Source organism: Ilyonectria robusta, assembly GCF_021365365.1.
Source record: "Ilyonectria robusta strain PMI_751 chromosome Unknown BGZ61scaffold_14, whole genome shotgun sequence".
NCBI lineage: Eukaryota > Fungi > Ascomycota > Sordariomycetes > Hypocreales > Nectriaceae > Ilyonectria > Ilyonectria robusta.
The window spans coordinates 1,026,785-1,043,682 of NW_025764448.1; the positions used below are offsets into that span (position 1 = coordinate 1,026,785).

At 48.9% G+C, this 16,898-nt stretch overlaps 5 protein-coding genes across 5 annotated transcripts; 2 read left to right on the forward strand and 3 right to left on the reverse strand.

The window, feature by feature from the left end:
- The first annotated feature begins 1,631 nt into the window (after positions 1-1,631).
- Positions 1,632-4,650, forward strand: BGZ61DRAFT_58027 (fungal-specific transcription factor domain-containing protein). Its single transcript, XM_046256264.1, has 6 exons — positions 1,632-1,897; positions 1,967-3,127; positions 3,189-3,668; positions 3,726-3,973; positions 4,029-4,232; positions 4,289-4,650. The coding sequence occupies exons 1-6, from the start codon at positions 1,686-1,688 to the stop codon at positions 4,534-4,536; spliced, it is 2,553 nt and encodes an 850-aa protein (XP_046102519.1). The 5' UTR covers positions 1,632-1,685; the 3' UTR covers positions 4,537-4,650.
- Positions 4,651-4,969: 319 nt separating this feature from the next.
- On the reverse strand, positions 4,970-5,715 carry BGZ61DRAFT_549217 (uncharacterized protein; the record flags this gene model as incomplete). The annotated part of the gene is made up of 2 exons (XM_046255421.1): positions 4,970-5,427; positions 5,481-5,715. The coding sequence occupies 2 exons, from the start codon at positions 5,713-5,715 to the stop codon at positions 4,970-4,972; spliced, it is 693 nt and encodes a 230-aa protein (XP_046102520.1).
- A 2,209-nt stretch (positions 5,716-7,924) lies between these two features.
- Positions 7,925-9,189, reverse strand: BGZ61DRAFT_455275 (uncharacterized protein). The gene has a single exon (XM_046246362.1). It carries the CDS (start codon positions 9,068-9,070, stop codon positions 8,132-8,134), a length of 939 nt encoding a protein of 312 aa, XP_046102521.1. The 5' UTR covers positions 9,071-9,189; the 3' UTR covers positions 7,925-8,131.
- Positions 9,190-10,901: 1,712 nt separating this feature from the next.
- On the forward strand, positions 10,902-13,100 carry BGZ61DRAFT_507465 (FAD binding domain-containing protein; the record flags this gene model as incomplete). Its single annotated transcript, XM_046251911.1, has 5 exons — positions 10,902-11,417; positions 11,470-12,357; positions 12,462-12,627; positions 12,694-12,810; positions 12,881-13,100. The coding sequence occupies 5 exons, from the start codon at positions 10,902-10,904 to the stop codon at positions 12,964-12,966; spliced, it is 1,773 nt and encodes a 590-aa protein (XP_046102522.1). The 3' UTR covers positions 12,967-13,100.
- Positions 13,101-13,154: 54 nt separating this feature from the next.
- BGZ61DRAFT_549224 (uncharacterized protein) lies at positions 13,155-14,111 on the reverse strand (the record flags this gene model as incomplete). The annotated part of the gene is made up of 2 exons (XM_046255422.1): positions 13,155-13,712; positions 13,769-14,111. The coding sequence occupies 2 exons, from the start codon at positions 14,109-14,111 to the stop codon at positions 13,216-13,218; spliced, it is 840 nt and encodes a 279-aa protein (XP_046102523.1). The 3' UTR covers positions 13,155-13,215.
- Positions 14,112-16,898: the final 2,787 nt, after the last annotated feature.

Consider the following 16,898-nt stretch of genomic DNA (forward strand, 5'->3'; position numbering starts at 1 on the left):
CCTACGTAGATAAGCAGGTACCTTCCCGCTGTCTCGGAACATCTGGGAAGGAGCTCCAGAACTGCCACAAGGTACTAATTACCTGCCTAACACCCCTGGTTTGGCTGGCCCTCGAATGACGTAAGGCATCTATTTGAGGTACCTCGGTAGGCATCGTCATGCGGGTTCGTCCCGCTTCAAAGCCCTGCGCCCCATCGCGCTCAACTGCAAACTGCGCCGCATTACGACGTGCGGGCTGAACCGGCCCCGGCAGTCGTCCGCCGAATCCGAGAATACGACGTACGCCGGATACGCGGGTTTCGACACATGCACCGTATTGGGCGTTTGCTTTTGAGGTCTGTTATTTCGTCTCGGAGATTTAGGGTGCCATCGGGTGCCATTGATTGGTGGTTGTTGGTGGGAACAGGTTCACCGGAATATTGCAAGCCGTCCTTGTGTAATCCCTGTGTGCGGTGAGGGTCAGTTCCTATTTATAAATCTGTCCTAAAGTTGTTTTTGAGCTTATTCTAAGGAATTCTGCAAATGGAGATAATATTTAGGGTCTTATCGTTAGTGTCGATGGAGGCACGAATAACTAAGAACTTACCCGGGAGTACCCAACAGGGCAAACCTCCTCACTCCAACCAACACAATCTTATCCACGCGATGGTGATGCAGATTGGGTGACCAAAGATAAACTTCTAGCTACGGTGCTTCCTAAGTATATCCTTGATCAACTAATTATCAAGTAGAATACATAATGTGAAAATTATCCACTGATAGAGTGGTTATCATCTCCACGCGATGCATGACTGCATGGTACAATAATCCTCCCAGCACCAAGAGATGATAACATGGATGGTCCCTTTCCTGGGTGCCTATTGTAAAGCTTTGGGCAGCCAAAGGCTATTTCTACCTCGAATGAACTGCACGATAGATTCATCCTGGGTTGGAACAAGTCTGGGTACTCTACATGTTAGCATCGGTGTACACTACCTATGAGCGCTGACGGGCACAGTACTACGCAGCACGCACAGTGCGATAGTTACAGTATGTAACTATATTTCAGAAGGAAACCTCTATAAAGTCCCTGTTATTTGGCAGGCAAATGCATGGGATATTAGCAAGCTCTGAACTAACGCTCAGTATAAGCTCACTGATAGTGATGCATTAACTACAATAGGTATAAAGCACACTCCAGTGCATACTATATGGCTTTTTATTATTATTCTTTAGGGGTAAAGTCCTTATAATATCTCTATTGCTTAGTAGATTATTATAGGAATTAGGGTAGATAGGGTACCAGGGCTTAGTGCTTATCCTTGAGAAGTAATTTTCTGGTCTTCTTATGTAGCTATAGCTGTTACCTGTGTGGGGGGTTGCCAAGTGGCCTTTAAATAGTCAAACTTCCTCCCCAGCCTTCGTAGATATATGACTGTACTTATCCTTTGCTAAGGGTCTGCGGAGAAGTTCGCCATTTTGCATGGGTCTGAACGAAAACGCGGGGATGCGGGGTGGTCACCTGACGTGGCATCGTCATGAATCTGTTTTCTCGTCTTTCTTCTGGGACAAACTTGAAGTGGTCTTCTTGGCTTGGCAAGCCCTCTTGAACGGCATGGGTGATGATTAAGACTGGATGAGACTACCAAGCCCCAGGATTATTAGTCAACTCTTCCCCCCAATTCTCCCTAACATCCGCCTTTCCAATGGATTTCATGTTGCAGAGATCTCCACAAGGGCCACACGAATCCGGGAGACCAGGGAAACGTCGCCGCACGGCAGTAGCCTGCGAGGAATGTCGTGAGAAGAAGCGCAAGTGTGACGGTGTTAAGCCAACATGTGGCACATGCACCAGCCGGCTTTCCCGGCGCTGTATCTGGAGGGAGGAGCGCAACAGCAAGGGGTGGTACAGGGACAGGTAGGCTGAACAACATCTGCGCTGGTGATTTGACCAGAAGTACATTGGATAATTCTGAATTCTTCGTAGCTATGTCGACGGGTTGAAGATCCGCATCAGGGAACTGGAAGAGGCGCAGGCACGGGCCGCGGGGACGAATGCGTTGAACAACAATGACACACTGACAACATCTCCTCCACAGCCGGCAAATTGGGAATCCCAGTCAAGACCGAGTGTTCAGAACGTGGAAACCCCGCATAAAAACCTGCGGACCGACCGCATTTCAATCAGAAGTCTTACAACGGCCCGTGATGGTACTCAGTCAGCATCACATGCTCCGTTCTCAATGAATGAGCATAGAGGACATGGGTCACCCGGTACAGCTTTTCAGCATGTTAGGAGAAACACCTTTGACTCGGAAAGCACTGAATCGGGAGTGGACGCTATGGGCATCGTTAGCTCGATCAATGGCATTACTGATCCGCATGCTCGACCACCATCCGCCTACTTTGGACCCTCAAGCACCGTCAATCTTCTAGGCGAGGCTCGTACTGCCATGTGTCGAAGGCCTTGTGGTCACGAGCCTCTAATATCGGACGGGTCGGACCCCTGTACCATTTGCCTAAAAGAAGCCACCTCCTTCGCTGGGTCCGGTAGTGGTGGGCGTAATGCCATGTTCGGGTTTAGTGTTCCACCACGTCCAGAGGCTGATAGTCTCATTGCCAGTTATTGGGGCTGGGTTCACTCACTGTATCCATTCCTGCATCAGCCATCCTTTGAGAAACGCTATCTCACAGTCTGGAACCCACAAAACGAATCGGAAAGTCGATATCGCAGTGCCTCCCAGAGACTTGGGTGTTACGACACTCTTGACGACAAGTTATTTTACTGCCTGCTTAATATTGTTTTCGCTTTGGGGGCTCTTTTCAATCCAAAAATTGATCCACATGACCGCGATCGGTTGAGCAGACCCTTTTTTGAGCGCTCAAAGGCCCTCCTTGACTTCGACCTGTTGGCACAAGGTAGCTTGCCTCTCGTCCAAACGCTGCTGTTGATGGGCCAGTATCTCCAAAGCACCGATATGTCGAGCTCGTGTTGGAACATTGTCGGACTAGCAATTCGTGTAGCACAAGGCATTGGCTTGCATCACGAAAAGCGGGGATATGTCCAGGGCGGCCGCCAACAGCGGGTTGACCAAGTTGACACTGAAATGCGGAAGAGAGCATGGACTGGATGTGTTTTTCTCGATCGGTGAGTCCCTACCCCTGGCAGATATTCTAATTTTCCGTGAAGGGTCACTGATTTCTGAAAGGGTTCTCTCTCTGGCATACGGACGCCCATTGATGATTCATCTGACGAAGTCACAGAATCAACTCCCCCTCCCCTCCGCAATAGATGATGAATTTCTCACCCGATTTCCCGAGGCACCTGGATCACAGCCAGAGTATCCCCCTAGCAAAATAGACTGCTATGTTCAGGCCGTAAAACTGAAGGAAATCCTGGGTCAGGTCCTTACCACGGTCTACAATGGTGGCTCAGACACTGAGCAAGAGGATCCTGCGGACGCCGGTATTGGGAGTCACTGCAGACCGGCCTCGCCAAAAGTGAGGTCTATTAAAGACGATGATCTCCAGGCAATCCTAAATGTAGATGGCCTACTCACTACATGGCGCAATGAGCTTCCAGTACACTTGAGAGTGGAGATGTACAAAGACGAACCTGTCGCTCCCAATCCAACCATACTCGAGGGTCATTTAATGTTTCGCAGACAAGGGATAGTACTTGAAGCAAGGTATCTGACGCCATTTTATGGAAGGGAGAGAGGAAGAAACTGACCTCATGTTTCCAGATATCTACACGTTCGACTTGTTATGCTCAGGCCAGTTTTGTCCGTACTCAGCGGTCTGGCCAGCGACTCTAGTAAGGCATTGCAAGACAATGAGTCATTCAATACGAACATGCGACAAGGCATGCTCGTCAAGGCGGCCAACTTGTGTGTATCCGTTGCCCAAGAGCTTGTCAACCTCATCACTGTCAACCTGAACGCGGAATGCGACTTGCTACCAGCACCTTGGTATAACGTATTCTGTGCGTTTTGTCCGCGTCCTTGCTGTTCCTTTCATGTTGCTAATGCTTTCCCTGGTGCGCATAGATATACATAGTTGCGCCCTTGTCCTCATCCTCGGGCTACTTTGCTCACCAGAATATATCAAATCTGTCGACGAAAGCTCACTCACAAGTAGCTGGAATCGTTGTTTAGATTTCCTACGGGAGTATAGCCCTAGGAGTCGGTCGGCACGTCAGTGCAGCAAGATACTCGAATCAGTCGAGCGAGAGGTTTTTAGCTACCGAAACGGTACGTGCTCGATCCATGTAGCTTGATGATATAACCAGCTAATTGTGTTCTCATAGGTGATAGTCAGTTTGGCAACCGAGCCATTATCCAGACTGGAGAAGATTTGAATCATGAGAATGTGTCTGGGGGGAATCTAAATGCCGAACATTCCTCACACGGCGACGAATTTCCCTCCTTGCACCTCTTTCAAGACGACTCTTTTGGACTTGATCAGGTATATAATCCTTTGATGAATGATTCATCAGGGGTGACCTGGCTTTCGCTTGCTCCTTTTCTTGACAGCATGGAAGACTTTGGTGAATGAGGTCATCTTAATGAGAATAAAAGTTGCACTCTCTCCTGTCTCGTACGAAATGTCTACTTGGATCATGAGTTTCAGATTCCACCTATCTTTTTAGATGTATAGAGGAGTCATGGGTGATACATGGATGCCCAATACTCACTCAATGCTATCGCGAAAAGCAGTTAGTTTTAAAAAGCAACCCCTTAAACTCATGTAAATAACAAAAAGACACGATAACACCCCAAAATCAGCTGGGTTCACTGAAATGCGCGTAGACTCTTATCAATTACCCATAATTGACTTGGTCTAACTAGGACAAGCGACAGAGTCGTGGCTGAGGTTGCTAAAAAGAAACCTAAAAGCTATACAACGTCAAGGATTCAATATAACGGCTCCCTAATACCGCATCATGCATCTCAAATAAGATATTAATGTTACCATCGACAATATTGGATTAGAAAACAACTAAAGCAGCACCAAAGCATCCAAAAACGAGCATCAAATCATATCCTGCATTTCGGCCGGCATCATTGGTCGGTACCACGACGACAGAAGTCGTAGCAGAGCCATTGGTAGGGGTAGTCGGAGTTGACACAAGCTCTGATGTGGTAGGAACCAAGAGGTCTGTCGTTGAAGTATCCGCAGTCGGCTCGGGGACAGAGGTAGCTGCCTCAGATGTCGGTTCCTCCGAAGTGGTGGGTTCTTCGGAGGTTATAGCCTCAACTGAAGTTGTAGTTTCAACAAAGGTTGTTTCTTCAGAAGTTGTTTCCTCCACGGTGGTTGGCTCCGGAATGCTTGTTGTCGCATCAGGTGGGACGATCGTTAGGGTATAGTGTGCGCCGCATTCCTCAAGAGAGACGTCATCAGGGCAGCAAGCCGTGTCAGTACAGCGAGTGCCTGCCGGGCATGAACCTGCAACACGTTAATTCTCTTTTACTGAGAAGGTTGTTAGGGTCAAGACATACTGCCGTCTGAGCAACACACATCTCCCGCTCCCGCGTTGTAGCATAATCCGAAACAATTGGCATATCCTGGACCACATGACCTCTCGCAGGTGTAAGGAGGGGGGACGGGGTTGCAGATATGGACCTGGCGCTCTTCTAGCCCACCAAATACTATGCCTGGCGAGACTCGGCCAACAAACTGGGCAACGGAGGCGCAGGCTACGCCAACATAGCTGAGGGTGATGATCAGCCGCATGCTGATTATACAAGGGCAGGAATGTAGAATGTAAAATCTTTCAATCAAGATAGACGAGGGTAGTTGACATCAAATCATCGTAGGGACGGTCGGAGCTTTAAGTAGGGAGCACGCATCGGCAATCTGAATTGTACCGGACTGGCAGCCTACGGATTCTAGACTAAATACAGCTGAATTGCCTTCGGATAACAAGGCATTTAGTAAGTTTCCATAACCCCTGTCGAGCTACTGCATGTAACACTCTATCGGCCAACGGAGGATCGGGTGGACGAATTTGACCCCGATTTCCGGGTAAGCACTGGGGTTATACCCCTGTTTTATTTAGATGATGGTTGCTTTGTAGCTCACATTGTTGGGATCAATGACGTCCAACCTTGGCAAGCACAATCAACTCCAAACTTCGGATAATGGTGAAATTTCGAACGCTGGTTATCACCAGATCTAGAGCGATGGCAGGCATTGCTATAGCATGCTGGAAAGCCTGCGCAATTTCCGACAAAGAGGGCAAAGTCAACAACGGGGATGCGCTCGAGTCTCGGTTCAACAATACAAGAAAGTATACAAGTTCGCTTAGTTGCAACATATGATTCATGACACTGCTTTTTGCCAACTCATGTTACAAGGTATGCCAGCTCTAATGCCTTCACTCGATCAAATGCCAGCCATCGGACGACTTTCGATCGATGGATTGCTAATTTGGCGGATAAACCGCTCCTTTTACAGGCACTAAGAAGTTCCTAGTAGCGAAACTTGCCTTACGAAGACGAACAGGGCCGGATTTTGACGTCAGGTGAACTCAAATTGCTCCTCTCAGGAACCTCGTCCCTGCCAAGCAAGGCACGGGGCTCTCTTCTTCTCAATCAGATATTAGCTCTCGACCCTGACTGGACCGCACTGTTGACTTCACGTTTAGCAGCCCACCCTAATACTACTCCCCAGCTTGATTTTGTTCCGGGATGGTGCTCTAGCTCAACGTCGTCTGGCGAATAGGATCTTGACGGTACTGTACCCGAAGCCTGTGCTACTGCGGCATGCACTGCAACGTGCCCCAAACAATGGTCAGATCCCCGAGTTCAGCTCATTTAAAAGGTTCCTTGAGAATGACGAATGACTGAAAGATATGCAAGAAGTAGCCAGGAATAGAGTGCGAGCGTGAGGTGAGTAACGCTGATCCCCCTCCTCGTGTTAGTCGTATCTGCAGGCGACTCCACACCCTATCAAAATCTTGAAACGCTCTTTCTTGGAGCCTATAAGAACTCGTAGTGTAAATTTGTGGTTGCCTCCCCCGCTGCACAACTCAGCGACCATCCCGGCCGTATCTTCATCAGAGGGAGGATATTGGTGGCCTAACTCTGCATTGGTAGTGTCATCACACAGACTGTCCTCTCCATCCCACCCTCCATCACAATCACAGTAGGTGGCGTAAGGAACATGCTACCTTGGACCTTGCCCATGAGAAGCTTCCTCTTAGCCTCTACTAAGACCACACAAGGGGACTCAAACTTGGCTAGCCGATCAACACTACACCCAGCCATTTTAATGAGAAGATTCTAGTGCGTTTTTTTATTAGCCCACCAGAATAGCATCAATATCTGAAAGAGGGGGATGATCAGACCGAAATAGGTGGGCAAGGTCTACTCCCAAGTATATCCATATGAGGACTGCCACGAGTTCCGAGTCTAATTACCTTGCAAATACGCAACACATGGACCAGGGCAAGGGTCTAGGTGATTTCCGTAATCCTCACCGACACGTTTGTTTCTTCCTACGACATTCCAGACGTGTAAGCTTGGCGCAAGTGCTGAATGACACTTGCCCGCATCATTCAAATTAAGGACCACAAGGGTGTCGATGAGGCTTAAGAGTCTCCTGGTTGGTTCTTCCTTCCAGTTGACTCAACAAAAACTCGACGAACCATTTGGCCGACTTTTTCGAGAACAGGGAACTGGACACGAACTATTCTACCTGATAGCGAGACGAATATTGCATGTGCTCATTTGCTATTTAAGCCATGTGTACGATGATCCATAAGGATAAATTGGTCCATGTTACAATTCAAACATAGCTTGGGAGCATTGCCACAGGTCGAACATATCTTGTCACATCAGAGAGTGGAAATTTAGGGTGGAAAAAAGCGTTGGCCCAAAATGTGAGAATTCCAGCAATAAGATTCCTCTAGCTTCGCTCAATGATGATGATTAGAATCCGACTCATCTGGCTCATCCTGGCCATCTAAGGCATTTTGTTGTTCCTCAGCATCCTTAATTTCTGTGATCTGACTGTGTCACATCTTGTGATTGGGATCTGATGATAACGTCTCTTAATTCCTAGTCAAATGAAGATTGGATCCGTCAATACTCTCATGGTGTAATAGACTCCATAAACAGAACTGCTGCCGCATCTCCACACCCAATATTCAATAACCTAACATCGCTAAGGTGTGCTGACATTGGCAGAAAGAAGTGACGAGGTCAGATAACTGAAACTCCTTTTCCTCAAAAAACCTTTCTGCCATTTTACTGTGATACCAGTCGTTTGTAATTATTGACTTTTGCTTGCGAGATGCACTGAGGAATGCATCTACTGCGAATGGCTCGTTGATACCGCTGGCTTTGAAGCGAACAGCCTGTCGATAGGCTGATTCAAATTCCAATGCCCATGTAATCCAATTCCTTGAACCGCGTCGATGTGCAAGCTGGAAGAATTTCGCTCTGGCTCTCTTAGTCTCTTCGTGTGGTGGTAGCATCAATTTTTGCTTCAAGACGCGTAGTGTTTCTCGCATATCATGGGTTGATGAGATGTACTGGCGATATGGTTCCGATATCGACTCCTCCACCTCCTTTGTCAGATTTTCGATAATTTCTTGGTCATCTTTGCAATGACGGTAGTCCCGGCTGTATAAAAACATGTAATGGGACCAAATCTGGTGTTCCCTCTTCCACTCCGATATAGTCTTTTCGACGGATTCTAGGGAGCTTTTCGAGTCTTCGGGCGTTGGAGATTGCTTGAAAGATTGCTCCAGAAATTCAGCCTCACTCAGAATGATGTCTAAATCTGGATTGACGTATTCGCACTCGGATTCAAAATCATGGTCGAAATCGCTTTGCTCCCTTAGGCTGCAATGAATGAGATCCATCTTGGCCGATCTGGGGAAGTCCCTCCAGCCTTCGGGCATTGATGGGGGTGGTCCTGGGTGCGTGGGTTTAGGCAGAATGACATCTGAATCTGGGTCGACATATTCCCATACATTTCGCATTTGAAATCCCCATGCGACATAGTCAGACCAACGTCTCCAGTCTGGTTTGCGGTCCAGACGGGGAGGCCAAGACGGCTCTCTTGTCTTTTTTGGCGACATTTTCCTCGACTGTGTCGTGGAAGCCCTTTCCCGTGTAGCGTCCCTGATGGCTCAGTCGTGCTGTAATCGCTGAGGTGTAAGTGTGTTGGTGAATGCCCAATTTGAAGCGTGCATTGGTGATGACAGAAGAAAGTGGTCATTCGATTGAGAGCGACGGGAGCGGGGATATTTAGGAGATTCTAGGGGATACTTCAGTGTGACGACACCCCAGCATTCGTTCTCCCTCTTCACTGTTCCATGTGGCGTAACAAGAAAAAGGCAAATCCTAGCTGCCACCCGCAGTGATTTGAATCCAACCCACGAAAGCTCTTAATTGAATAATGACCTAAACGTCAGTCCTAGATGATGATGACGGCGGTTTTAGAAGTCGCAGGTTCCAATGATTCTTGTTCGGAAGGGTTACGCTCCGGTGTTTTAAGATGGCCCCTCGAAACGCTACTTGCATGATCACTTCCAGCGCTGAATGTAGCAAACGGCCTCCATTTTTAGAGGGAGATGTGGCTCCGGCAGCGAGTGGCCAAGCTCAAGGACAAAAAGGTTAATACTAACTTGTTTGCTGAGGCCCTATGGGGAGAGAGCTCATAATCTAGCCAAGGTAAGACCAAATGTAACATGTCGCCTTTAGAGTTCGTCGTGTGTCGTATCTGGTGATAAGGATCTCTGTTAAAGTCGCTTGATTTTCATCATATTATACCGTATTTGCGGTGTTTCTAGAGTGATCCTAGGCGTGAGATGTCACATATATCGGGATATCGGATTCCGGATGTATCATGCTATTGAAGCTTTCTTCCTTCATCATAGGCGTCCATCGCCACCTGCCTCGTCATCGGCCTCGTCACCGGTCTCATGATAGTCCTAGCTTTTCCTTGATTTTATCAATAGCTAGCTGAAGCCAAAGACTCCGGACCATCCGGAGCCTCTCGGCCGTCCGAGGTCATCCGAGGTCATCTTCATCTATAAGACTGACCTAGCAGACCTCTATTAGATAGGAAGAATAGCAGGAGCTTCTCGCGCACATGATCCTATCCATCTGCTAGATGCAACATGAGATCTTGTAGCGGCGATTCCTAGCTCTTGGAATGCGTCTTGGGATAAGCTCCAAATGTGACATGACAGTGACAGGTACACCGAACCCGGACTCTTTTAGCAGTCTTCTTTATCGTTATTTAGCTGCAGCCTCAGTCCCTTGACTAACAGCTCTGGTAGTCGCCAAACCATTTTTCATTCGATTTACCCCCGGACTGTTATTGAAGAGGAAGAAGTCAAGATCTGGTGTCATGGGTCCCATCACTAGATGCAACAGACAGTGGTGCGAGGGAAGATCTCGACCTTACTTGCCAATGATGAATAATGGATGACCAATTATTCCTGCTGCCGTTGAAAATATTGTCATGTTAACTGAAATCTCTCGTTATGCATTCAGGCTCCGTTATGAAAGGAATGGCTTGCGGATGCGGATCCGCCGGATGCTGTTCCAAGGCGGATGCTGTTCCGCTAGCGCCCCGCGACAACTTCGTTTCCCCGCATCAGCTTTGAGGAGCAACATGTTGTTGTCCACCGGCTCGCCACAAATGCCCTGTAAATCACCAATTGAACTGGACTGATAGCGCGAGAGTAATTACCGCGATTGAAAGCCGTCCCGTGGAGGACTCCGAGCTCCGAGACCGAAATAAATCCAGATCCTCATTGGACACTGGGGAAGCATTCATCGCCCACGGTTATATAAAGCCCACCCGTCGTGATGTTCTCAACGTAACGAACTCTGTCGATTGAGTGACAACTGACTCACCACCCTTCTGAAACCCGAAATTCTTTACTTCAAGTGCTGAAAATGGCCGAAAAAGTAGATGTTCTCATCTGCGGCAGCGGCTCCGCTGGGCTTTGCGCAGCCGTCTGGCTCGCGCGCTGCGGAATCAACTACCGGATCCTGGAACGCCGACCGGGTCCTCTCGAGAACGGACAGGCTGATGGCGTCCAATGTCGAACCGTTGAGGTCTTCGAGAGCTTCGGACTCTCGGAGGATTTGCTGAAGGAGGCATACCACGTTCTCGAGATCGCCTTTTGGGCTTCAGACGGCAGCGGGGGAGTCCGACGCACGCATTATGCGCCGGACTTGGAACCAGGCCTGAGCCACCAGCCCCACGTCATTCTCAACCAAGCAAGAATCAACGGTCTCATGGTTGAGGATATTGTCAAGTCCTCCGGAAGCGCCGCAGTCAGCTATGGCGTCGACGTCAAAAGCGTCGAGGTTGACAGCGCGTCTTCACACGACCCCGAGGCTTACTGTGTTACAACCACAGCCATCAGTAATGGAACAGAGCAGGTATTCCGCTCAAAATATGTCTTGGTATGAATGATTGTCCCAACCTTCATCTGGTGCTCTGCTAATGCTAAAATAGGCTTGTGATGGAGCTCACAGCGCCGTGCGAAGATCCCTGGGCTTCAAAATGATTGGAGACACCACTGACGCCATCTGGGGTGTCATGGATGTTCACGTTCGGACAAGTTTTCCCGATATCCGGAAGAAAGCAATCCTGCACTCAGATGCAGGAAATCTCATGATCATCCCGCGAGAGGGCGATTCCATGGTTCGCTTCTACATCGAGCTAGGCGACGTCGTGGTAAAAGACGTCAGTCTATCTCAACTGCAAGAAAAGGCACGCCTTATTTTCAGCCCATATTCGATGGAGATAGTCGAGACAGTCTGGTGGTCGGCATACTCGATCGGTCAGCGACTGGCTGACTCCTTCACCAAGGACCACCGCGTCTTTTTGACTGGAGATGCTTGTCACACTCACTCCCCCAAAGCTGGACAAGGCATGAATGTCAGCTTGCAAGATGGGTACAATATCGGGTGGAAACTAGCCGCCGTCTTGAGAAAGCAGACCCTACCAGATATTCTAAAAACCTACGTTTCGGAACGACAAAAGACTGCAACCGAACTAGTCGAATTCGACCGATTCTTTACCAAATTGTTCTCTTCGGCATATCGCCAGCAGAACGGCATCACGCCGGAGCACTTCAAGGACCAGTTTGTCAAAGCTGGCCGATACACCGCCGGACAGGGAGTTCAGTACAACGAATCACTCTTGATGTCATCAAACGATGGACAGAGTGTTGCTACTGGCCTGGTCGTCGGCATGCGCTTTCCGAGCGCACAGGTAGTGCGTTTCTGCGATGCCCGCGCCATGCAGTTAGTCCGAGCACTTCCTGCCGATTCTAAATGGCACATTGTCGTGTTTTCCGGAGACATTCTTGGTCAGGAGGCAGCAATTAGGCTTGACAAGGTCAGTGGACTTTTGTCTGAGTGGCATACCCATCACTCTGTCTCCTCAACGCGTTGAGGGGGCCACACTCTATTGATCCAGTATTCAGTGCTAATGACCCCCAGCTCTCCAAAAATCTGGCCAACCTCGTTCAAAGGTTTACACCAAAGGACAAAGACGCAGATGCCATAATCCAGGCACTGCTTGTCCTGGCTTCAAAGCGTACAGAAGTGGAACAGGAGCAAATCCCAGAGATATTTACACCAATCGCTGGCAAATGGCAATCCAAATGTGAGTTTCCTACCGACCTTCAATTCCGAAGGATCAAGGGCATATTGGTCTAACTGTTGGATGCAGGTCTCACAAAGGTCTTTGTCGACGACGAAAGCTACAACTCTGGGCATGGACACGCATACAAAGCCTATGGAATTGATCCCAAGCAAGGCTGCTTGGTCGTCGTCAGACCCGACCAATGTAAGTGATTGAAGACGCGAATTTCTTCCGCTTTGGGGGTTTTCAAGGCAATTTTGTTAACAAGATGCAGATGTCGCGATGGTGGCTTCGTTGGAGGATTTTGACACCGTCTCGGAATTCTTCAGCAAATTCCTTATACCAGTTGTTCAGAATTGAACTTGGTGTTAAAGGAACGGTTTGTTCAAGCCTGAAATCCAAATCCTAGCTCCTATTCAATGGCCGCTGTCAAGGGGACCAAGTAGATTGGTAGACCTAGTTGAGGAGAACGCTACATTTAAACAATAAACTCCCACCGATTATCGGGTGATATTCTACCAAAATGTCTATATAGTACAAGGAAAAGCGACCGTTTCGCCCTGCGTTGACCAGGGGATTTTCTAGGCTATTCTCGTGTCCGCATCTCAATTATTTAGAGACATCCTTGATGTAGACGTTGTCGAAGTACCAATTCATCTTTTTCCCACTCGACTTAATGCCGATCGAAAAGATAGCCTCTTCGTCTAGCCCAGCCGGAACCTTGAATGTGGAATGAAACTGGGTCCAGCCCTCGGCAAGGACCTTAGGGTGCTCGGGTTGGGTGTATAGAATCTTTTTGTGGCCGCTGGTGATGCTGATTGTTAGGAGCTCGGATGATAGGAGCGCCCAGTTGGAGGAGGTGCCCTGTTTGCTGTTCTTCATGGTGAAACCTATCGCATAGGTAGCTCCTTCCTTGAGGGGAATTACATCCGCCCATTCAATTCGACCCTTTCCATTGGTTGTGCGTTCGACGACTCTGAGCGCCGTTGATGAGCCATCGAACCCTTTCGCCTTGGTATCGAAGGAGAAACCCTCCTTGGTGCCACCAAGAAGATTCCATTTGCCATTGTTGCCGTCTTCAAAATCAACACTGATAACGACTCCGCCTAGACATGGATTGTTAGTCGAGGTCAGGTCGGCAGGGTGGCCATCCGGGACTCACCATCGTTGCACTTGAAGCACTCCATCTCGTACCAATACGAGAACGACTTGTGTTCGGAAAAGCCCAATTTCGAGAATGATCCTTTGTAGGGCTGGCAGAGGCCTTCGCGGAACAGAAAGGATGTGCATTGATCGGTCTCGGCACAGTGATCGGCGCAGGCTTCGGCGGTGGCCTTGAATATCGGTTCGTTCAGTCTGGCGGAAACATGTTTGACGTAGCCTTCGGTGTTGCAAGTGTATGCTTTCGGTCGGGGAAAGATCTCGCTGCAGATAGGAGCAGCGCCAGCTTCGACTCCCGCGAGGCCCAGGGCCGCGACGGCAGCAATAACCTTGATCAAAGACATGGAGACCGGAGGATCAGAGGAGTAGTGGAGGAGTGACGGTGATCCAGCGTAGACAAGGAATCATTAAACGGATACTGTACGGTAAGTCGAGGGCGCTGGGTGCCTTTATACGGTCCCTCTTGTCGGGCGCTTCTCGTAAGCGGCGACTCTACTAAGAGGCAATGCTCAACTCCATGTCGGCGACGCTACGTTTGACTAGCACGCATGGACAACCCTGCATTTGTGTCTAAATCAGCACAAATGATGCTAGCTAGGGCATCATTCCCATGATTACTGGGGGCGAGACCAATTGAGGCTGGAAGCAGAATCGGATGGTGACCGGCTGGGCTAATCCGTCTGCCGTCAGCAGCCACCCGGTAAGCAGACCCGCTAAGCGCGTTGCTGACGGTTCACCATTGGCTTCAGAGGCGATACTGATCGCCGACTGCCAGGATTGCCCTGAAGCAGAAAACAGAAGACAGAGGGTGAAGGGCAAGGGCAGTCAATCCTGCACCGGTCAAGAAGCCGGCGGGCCCGCGGTTAGTGCTCCAGGGAACAAATAGAGCCGGAAATAGCCCAACGGACGCTGTGCATCCGGAGCCATAGGGCCCATAGTGGGCTTGCATCGCTGCAGGGGTTCTGGCTGCGCCTTGCAGCGTCGGGGACCTTGCGGTTCTGGAATAACAGCTCGGGAACTGGCTCTCCCGAAGAATCAAGGGGGCTGAGCGGCAATTAATGACTGCAGATTTAGACAAGATCTTACTGCGCGTGGACGTGCGAATAGCCGCCTCTGTTAAGGCATGCCATCTTTTTAAATGCTATGGTCGGGCTGTTCGGGCTGGGGCTGTCATTCAGGTAGTTGAAGAATGGGAAGAATACAGAGGCTCCGACTGCTCGTCAGTCACATTGAAATGCACTACGAAATTCCATTCCGAAATTCTTGGAAATGACACAGCCGATGGGGGAAAACATCCTGTGCTGATCATCTCACCAGCATCGCTCCAGCGTTTCCCTGAGCATGCATGGTGAGGCCGCTGACATGGGCTGTCAGACCTCCAGCAGCGTTACCCCTGCACAAATACATGCTCCACCAGTAATAAACTAACTCTAAAGGCAAACTAATTGTGGAAACTGGGGTTAATCAATGCTGATGAGAGAAAATAGCAGTTCAATCCTTGGACCCGGGAAAGCTGCCCCGTCTGTTATGTACCGTCATCGTGAGTACTTTAATCAGCACTTATCTCAACACTCGCTAGCAGGATGAACGAAGAATTATCCTAAGAACATACTGTTCAGTTCGATGCTTGAAAACGAGCCCCGAGTCAAGGCCTTGTCACCCCCAAGCTTGAGCCTGACAATCCAGTCATTGAACTCATGCATGAAAACCAACGACATATATGAAAACACGAGTCAGTGCTAACGAAGCCGTGTTGGAAAGATTACCCGCAGAATTATGAGTATCTGAGCCCTCGGCAATTTCAGCATCACTCTCTCCCGGAGCATTGCCCATCGTAGCCGCCCTAGCTAGCGACAGACTACCAGCACAAGTCTCAACCAAGTAGACAGTGTCCTCTGCTTTTTTGGCCGCTATCACGTTTGGGATATATCACCAAAGCACTGGTAACGCCTTGAAATACTAACATGTATTCGCAACAGCTCTCTACTTCGGCATTGTAATATTTTCCGTCGCACTAAGTTGAGTGTGAAGCGGGGCAGTCGCCATTGTCGAAGCATATACTCCAGTTTGACAGCATCCTATGGTCTCACAGTTCGGAGCTGGGTTTCACTGTTAGTTCTGAATTGAATCGCCAACGGGGTTTCCTGTGTACTTCACAGTGTCCGACGTACGTACAACGATAGACTCTCTTTAATTGAATTGGAAAATTGGATGCTAAAGGAGATTAAGAAGAAATGCAAAGAAGTTGGACAGATGAGGTCCAAAGAATTGACTCGGGCAGCCACACATGGTCATCTTTTAAGACCTTCCGATCCGCACACTAAATCCTACCCTAATAGTGTCTTCCGCTTCTTATTTTCGCCTCCTGGAGGAGAAACAGCGCCTGTCTCTACAGGCAAGACGCAAGTGCAAGATTTCAGTTCTTGCAGATGGTCATCGCCTTGGCGATACTAAGTTCGCTCAGCTTTACGAAAACCAAGCTAAAAGACTTGGGAAACGGCTGATAAACTATTGCCGTGCAAGTCGAAACCAATAAGATGAGATTGAGCTCACAATCATTACTAAGACCTCGTCGATATTTCCTAGCTCGGGCCAACAACTGCAACAAAAATGGCATCAAGTTATGTTTGTGAGTTCTTCAACTGCAAGCGAGGCGGAATATTATACCACATGACTACTACTGTCGGGGAGGTATTTGAGCTTTACTTATCAAAGATATGATTGATCATCATTCGCATCGGTCACCGTAATAAGTTCAGTTCGGGGATCTACCTCATCCGCAAAGATCCAATTACTGAATGAAGAATGGCCAACATTCTAGGCCTACATGGGCCATGATTTCCTTGGTTTAACTGGTCGGCCTGGCTGAGCGAAAGGTCTGTTACTTGAACACAAGAAGCGAACTGACTGCTGTAGCAGCGAGCGCACTGTAGGTCCCGAAACTCAAGACAAGAAAATATGGAAAGACGTAATAATCGATACGCTTCTACTAACCCACTCAAAAACCAATCTATTACACCTCGGGTATCAGGTCTGATACCTGCCAGCCACAGTTCCTCACAGCGCCATTGGAGTCCAATATGATATCTCTCTGCAATCTTGCGGTCTCCCCACAAGACCCCTGTATCAAC

Bases quoted from the DNA above. Each gene is read 5' to 3' on its own strand.
- BGZ61DRAFT_58027 (XM_046256264.1), top strand. From the start codon at position 1,686: ATGGATTTCATGTTGCAGAGATCTCCACAAGGGCCACACGAATCCGGG. The intron at 1,898-1,966 runs GTAGGCTGAACA...AATTCTTCGTAG, and splicing joins AAGGGGTGGTACAGGGACAG to CTATGTCGACGGGTTGAAGA. The intron at 3,669-3,725 runs GTATCTGACGCC...TCATGTTTCCAG, and splicing joins GGGATAGTACTTGAAGCAAG to ATATCTACACGTTCGACTTG.
- BGZ61DRAFT_455275 (XM_046246362.1), bottom strand. From the start codon at position 9,070: ATGTCGCCAAAAAAGACAAGAGAGCCGTCTTGGCCTCCCCGTCTGGAC.